General features: G+C 41.0%; 1 protein-coding gene across 1 annotated transcript; it reads right to left on the bottom strand.

Annotated features, from left to right (window-relative positions):
- Nucleotides 1–5,093: 5,093 nt before the first annotated feature.
- Nucleotides 5,094–5,684, bottom strand: LOC132570101 (interferon epsilon-like). Its single transcript, XM_060236538.1, has one exon. The coding sequence runs from the start codon at nt 5,682–5,684 to the stop codon at nt 5,094–5,096; it is 591 nt and encodes a 196-aa protein (XP_060092521.1).
- Between the last annotated feature and the right edge of the window lie 940 nt (nt 5,685–6,624).

Raw genomic sequence — 6,624 nt, 5'->3', positions numbered from 1 at the left:
ATACAAAGCAGTGTACCACTTTTCAAGTTCACCTGAACTCTTTATCAGACTGGATGTTGTGCAATAAGGGAGGGCAGATGTTTCAGGCTGTGATTTTAGGAACTTTTTTTGGCCAGCATTCTTGGTGATCAAGAAGATATAAAGTGGTATTACTGTAAGCAAGAACAAACAAATGGCATCTCTCTATTAAAATTAATAAGGTCAGCAGTTAAAGCAATAATAAAGGCCTTCAAATCCAACCTGATGAAGAGTTCAAGTGAACTTGAAAGATTGGACATTGTTTTATGTCATTTGTGGTGGAACCGGCCCGATTCTGCCTTCAGACCCGGTCCCGTCAGCTCCCTATTGAGTCGCCAACTCCTGGAGGGAGCTATTTCTCCTCCTGCCCCTTGGGCTCGCTGCCACCACCTGCTCAGTCTAGGGGGTCAGATTGAGAGGAACAGGACTCCCAATCCCCCTCTCCAGCTATGAGGCCAGGCCTCAAGGTCCTCTGCCACCCTGTACTTGGGTATCACAGAGACCTCAGCACTTCTTTGGGGAACCCCTGGAGGATTGGCACCTTATCCAACTGCATGCCTTCCCCCTTGCCCGGGGCCCCCTTTATAAAACAGCGTGGTCTAAGGTGGTTGGGGATCTATGTGGTACAGAGATGGACTGCCAGCATTTAAAACAGTAAAAATATTTAATTAAAAGAGAAAAAGAAAATAAAAGAAGAACAAAACAAAAACAGTTGCATGTAAGCACAGCACAGCACCCGCACAGCAAACAGCATGACAAAGAAAATGTGTTATAAACGCATCCTACTGTCCCTGATCTAAACACGCCCTGCCTTTTTGGATGACTTACTTGGTCTTACTGCCTGGAGGCCTCATTTTCCTGAGCAGGCCTCCCCCACAGGCAGGAGCCCACAGGCAAGCAACCTCTCTTCCAGAGCGCCAGCTGCAAACTGACTTCTCTTCCTGCCTAGCACATGCCAAGAACAAAAAAAACTTCCTGCTGCTCTAGGAGACTTTCCCCCTAGAGTTGTTGGTTTGGCTCTGGAAGGGAGGGGGGGGAGTGAGGGGAAGGCTAGGCCCAAGCCTGCTTAGGAGTTTCATGTTTTCCCTCCCAATGAAGCACCAACATTGACTAAAATGGCGTTTCTCCACATCATTGATTGATCCTAACATAAGGTATTGTGTGATTTTGCCTTGTTTTGTGATTTGATTTGGTATCAGTACAAATGCAAACAACTTTTTTCTTTAAAGTCTGTTTGGAACTTGGACTAAGAAAAGCCCCCTTTGGGGGCTGATTTTATTAACCAGGTGGAAGTACTGTCCTTCTACTGCTCAGGAGATGTCCTCAGTGGGCTTTTTGGCATTGCAAATGCCTTGGGAAGGAGGAGGTGAGTGGCCCTCCTCCTTACCAACTGAGAAGTGCACAGGAGGAAGTTTCAGTCAGCAGATGGCCAGTGAGATGTCTGCCACATTTTAGCATGATTTCCTCAGAAGTATCTCAAAAACGGTAATGGATGGTTTTTGTTTAGAGCTTCATGTAGACTTGAACTAAAAAAAAATGGTGAAATGCTTTTCCCATACTTCATCTTAGCCAGGTGAGAGTTAGAGAATTCCCACGACCCCCACATGCTGAAATTTGTGGCATTTTTTCAGTCACTGCAATAGGTTGGAAGAGACCAGTATTCCCTGGTCTCAAAAAGATGGCCTTGCAGTGAGGTCTTTCCCTCCTAGGCCATGCCTGGGTTTGGGACTGCAGTACGGTACCTCATAGGGGAGTTAGAGTGTGAGGGAGGGTATCATGGCAAATAATTACAAGAGGGAAGGTAAAATTCCTTTTCCATTATTCAGGTCTCCCGCTCTTCTCTGCTTCTTCTCTCTTGCCGAGTGGGTGTATTGAGACAATTTGTGGTGCCCTTCAGGGCTCTCCATTGAATAAGCCTGCTTCTTGAAAATAAATCAACACTGAAGCCTTGAAGTCAAACGATCACTTGCCTCATTTTTATTTTGTGCCTGAATCAAAATAGTATTGGTGTCTGTGTGTGCCACTGCCAGCCCAAAGCCCCTTTGCAATATTGGGCTCTTCAGCTGCTTAGGTGTTCAACCACCTTTCGTTCCATCCCTTCATACTTCTGATGAAATGGGTTCTGCCCCTCCCAGATTGTAGTTCAGTGAATGAAGACTCTCATCTGATTCAAAGCATACCATACCAAAGCATACCACAGGGGTGGCCAACGGAAGCTCTTCAGATTTTTTTGCCTACAATTCCCATCAGCCCCAGCCACCATGGCCAATGGCTAGGGCTGAGGGGAGTTGTAGGTAAAAAAACATCTGGAGAGCTACCATTGACCACCCCTGGCATACCCCCCACACACATATATATAACATTTCTGCTGCTTCCCAAATGAAGATGATGATGATGGTATTGGATTTATATCCCACCCTCCATTCTGAATTTCAGAGTGGCTCACAATCTCCTTTACCTTCCTCCCCCACAACAGACACCCTGTGAGGTGGGTGGGGCTGAGAGGGCTCTCACAGCAGCTGCCCTTTCAAGGACAACCTCTTTCAGAGTTATGGCTGACCCAAGGTCATTCCAGCAGGTGCAAGTGGAGGAGTGGGGAATCAAACCGGTTCTCCCAGATAAGAGTCCACACAATTAACCACCACACTAAACTGGCTCTCCAATGCACAATAACCTCGCCCCTCCCTTTGTGATTTTTATCATTGGAAACTTGTTTTGCATTCATAAGGTTTTATTGGAAATTTTTTTGTGGGACTTAAGAGGAAAAGAACTCCCACCTCCTTGGTGTGTGTATTTAATTTCATCTCTTAAATTGTGCACATTAAGAAATTGTTCCCATAGTTTGTGAATATTAAGTATGTAACATTTTTCTGCAGGATCCATTTTTATATTTTCAGCAGTACACTTTAGTTACACAAATGTTAATTCCTCACTTTTTGAAGCTGTAAGGAAGTTTAAACTTCACCCTGCGTGTAATGATGAGGCTAAGAGAAGCTTACTAGAATTTTCAGGAGTTGCCCTTTTAAAAACAAAATTAATTTTACAAAAATAAAATTTATTTTACATGAATATAGTTTTACATAAATAAAAATGCAATAAAATTAATAAAGACAATAAATAAAATGCACACCAACAGGTCATATGAATACCAGTTGTCAATTATAAATACATCTTCATGGTTATGTTATAAAATAAATATTAGAAATGGCAGAAAACTGTACTGAACATTTAAATTAAGGCAGCATATGAAAATAACTTGTCCTGACAAATTGCTTGCATTAACCTTATGACAGGTGGATTTTTGATTGGCATAACTCTCACTGTGTGTGTTACTACACAGGGTGTTTTTTCCTATAATAAATTAGAAACTTCATCAGGTCTTTCCCTGAAATATGTAAGATGGTACATTTAAAAGTAACAAGCAGTGATATTAAAGCCCCTCTACATTTTGAGGAAACAATCTTATGAGTCTATTTTCTTCCATGGATGAACTGTACTTCTGTCACAAAACAGGAGGCAATGGATTCCAGGGCATGTAGGGCACATCTAGCAGGTCTCTGCATCATCCTATGTGAATCAAGAGGGCGAACTACAATATGTCCAATCAGGGCTTTTTTTGTAGCAGGAACTCCTTTGCATATTAGGCCACATACCCCTGATGTAACCAATCCTCCAAGAGCTTACAGTAGGCCCTGTAATAAGAGCCCTGTAAGCTCTTGGAAGATTGGCTACATCAGGGATGTGTGGCCTAATATGCAAAGAAATTCCTGCTACAAAAAAAGCCCTGTGTTCAGTAACTTCCTGCATCTGCATATTTCATAGGTGATAGGCTAGCTGTTTTTCATGAAAGCTGTCTCAACAGTACTAAGGAACAACTAAAGAACTCCCTAGTAAACTTCAAAGAAATGTCATAGTGCCCTGAACTACTATTCTTCACTTGATTCAGATTTATCAGTGTTTTTAGTAAACCCAAAGTATAATGAGGCTAAATGCTTTCAATACTGCATAGTACATGCAGAGGCTGATAACGTTCTTGTTGGGTCAGAGCTGGAAACATCCATCCAAAGAAACCTGAGAAGATTTGCAGAAAGTAGAAAAAAATATTTTGGAACTCTTTGGGCTTCACCTTGCCTTGATGTCTCTTGAATGTTTTCTTCTTTCCTCTTGTTCTTTTCTATGGAAGACTTGATTGTCCTAATTCATTGTTAAAAACTGCATCTTAGTGTCTGTAGTTCTGCATCTTACCATCAGTGAAGCAATCTGTAAACCAATATGAAAAACAGCAGGAAACATTTTGCTTTCTAGAAATGGGTCGCTGAAGGAAACGAAAGAGGAATGGCTGGGTAGTCCGTCCAATTGTGTTTTCAGGCAACTGATTTTGGAAGGAAAAAGAGAAGTGGTTAAAATTCCATATTCGTTTTGAAGTGTTTTTCCTTTTCAGTCATTATTTCAGTTTATTTATTTCATTTATTGCTTTTAATAGTCCACCTTTCTCACTGAGATGGGTTTAAAGGTTAGATATGTATGATATGCAGATTAAAGTACGATAGACCTATTCAGTCAATCAGTGAGTTGATTATATTCCAAATAAAACAAAGTTTCAGTCATATCGGTCTGCAGCAGAACAGCTAAACAGCAGAACAGTCCAGAAGCACCTTAGAGCCACCCCAAGCCCTGTGAACAAGGGGGAGGGCTGGCTATAAGTCTAACGTTAGTGATTTTTTTTAAAAAAAAAAACCCAAGATTTTTAGGGTGTAAGCTTTGGAGAGTCAAAGTTCCCTTTGTCAAATGGTAAAACATTTATTCAATCAGCAAGTGAACTAGCAAAGATGGAAGGGGGAATTGGTGGAAGAGACCATTTTAGTCTGGATCCAATCCATTGAATGACAAAAATCCTAAAAGGTTTTGTTAGACTCTGTAAAAATAAACTCTTGCCTTGAAAACCCTATGGGGTTGCAGTAAGTCAGCTGCGATTTGATGGCCAAAAAAAGGTCTTTAATTGGTATTTATAGGGTTAGCTAATTTTTCTTATTCAGTTCAAAGCAAGGATATTTTTTAAAAATATCTCATACCTGTTAGTTTTGGATCCTATTTGTGAGTTGGTCCACAAACAGCAGACATTGCTTGACTTCCATTTGGACAATTTCCCAGGTGCATAAACTGTGCTGGTTCTCCTTCAGGAAGTTGTCAATTCTTTGGAAGTATCTTTTCACTCTCAGCCTGGTAAGCTGGGTGATCTGACCTCTTGGAGACAAGATGTCATTCTCCATCTCCGCACTCAAGCATGTTCCCAGATGCTGAATTTGTTGATGAAGTCTGGACTTGAACATGGCCAAGGAATTCTCATCCCAAGCCATTTCTGTCAGATTTTGGTTGAAGGTGCGGATGATCTGTTGGAAGATTTCATGAATGGCCACCTTTGGATTCTCTTCTAGAGACCTTTGGATCTCCTTAAGAATTTCTTGGTTGGTCATGAAGTCACTCATGTCACTTAGGCATTGCAGAGGAAAGTTTGTTCTCATTTTGCTCTTCAGGAGTTCCAGGTTGTTCTTGTTGGTGGTGCTTAGCTGTTCACGCAGACTGGTGCAGCTCTGAGACGAGACTTTGCTGAAGACAAGCATCACCAAACATAGATGGAGCCATTCTTTTGTAAGTATGGTGTTCATGGTGGTCAGTGCTCTTTGCTTGAGTGCAGAATGTGTATCTCGAGCAATTACTTCTGGAGTCTGGTGAGTCTTTGAACCATGCCTTGGCTTTTATATGTTGAGGGATGAAACTATCTCTTTCCATTCATCAGAATTTTCCCTTTCTTAAAATACTTTTCACTTCTTTCCATATGAATTTGAAAAATCGAGTAGGGTAAAAATGCTATTCTGAGATGGTGGTCAGTATTTGAAAAACAGGTTTTATTTTTATTTTTCATATTCAAAACATAATAGGGAATTTTGTTGTTGGAAGTAGAAATGGGAGTCATTTGCTGTATCAGCTCTGGGCTTCATGTAGCTCATTCCATTGGTTCAGAAGGATAAACTTTTGTGAGATCAAGCCAGGACATCAGTTTTAGGTTCCTTCCATTTGGAATAATTTTAACCATTAGGTCAGGACGTGGCCATTCCCATTGGTGGCTTGCTCTCCAGTTTCAGCCCATTCAGACTGGGATCCCAGTGTTAGGGCTGGTTCAGGGAATCAAGCCTTCACTTGAGTGCTAAGTGAATGATGACTGGCAACTGAATTTGTCAATCAATAGCACTGAAAAGTGCTTGAGGGGAAATGAAAAGTTATACCGAGAAATCAAACTTTGTTGGTCCTAAAGATGCCACTGGACTCAGACTTAGTTCTCACATCTGTTGTTAATGCCTTTATACCTTTCATTTGACCCAGGCATAATACAATATAGTAATTAACAGACATTCTCACATTTTGACATATTATTGTTTTATTGCTTTTGCATGCTCATGCTACTCAGATCAAAGGTTTGCTCAATTTGTTAATTTTACTGTTCTGTGATTAAATCTTATATTTGTACCATTTTGCATTCTAAACCACTCCCTACCAGATAATTTTACTATACTGTCATTGGATCTTAAATTTGTACCAGTTTGCATT

This window comes from Heteronotia binoei, chromosome 4 (assembly GCF_032191835.1).
Source record: "Heteronotia binoei isolate CCM8104 ecotype False Entrance Well chromosome 4, APGP_CSIRO_Hbin_v1, whole genome shotgun sequence".
NCBI lineage: Eukaryota > Metazoa > Chordata > Lepidosauria > Squamata > Gekkonidae > Heteronotia > Heteronotia binoei.
Note: the sequence above shows the minus strand (reverse complement) of the source record. Positions and strands in the feature narration are given on the sequence as shown.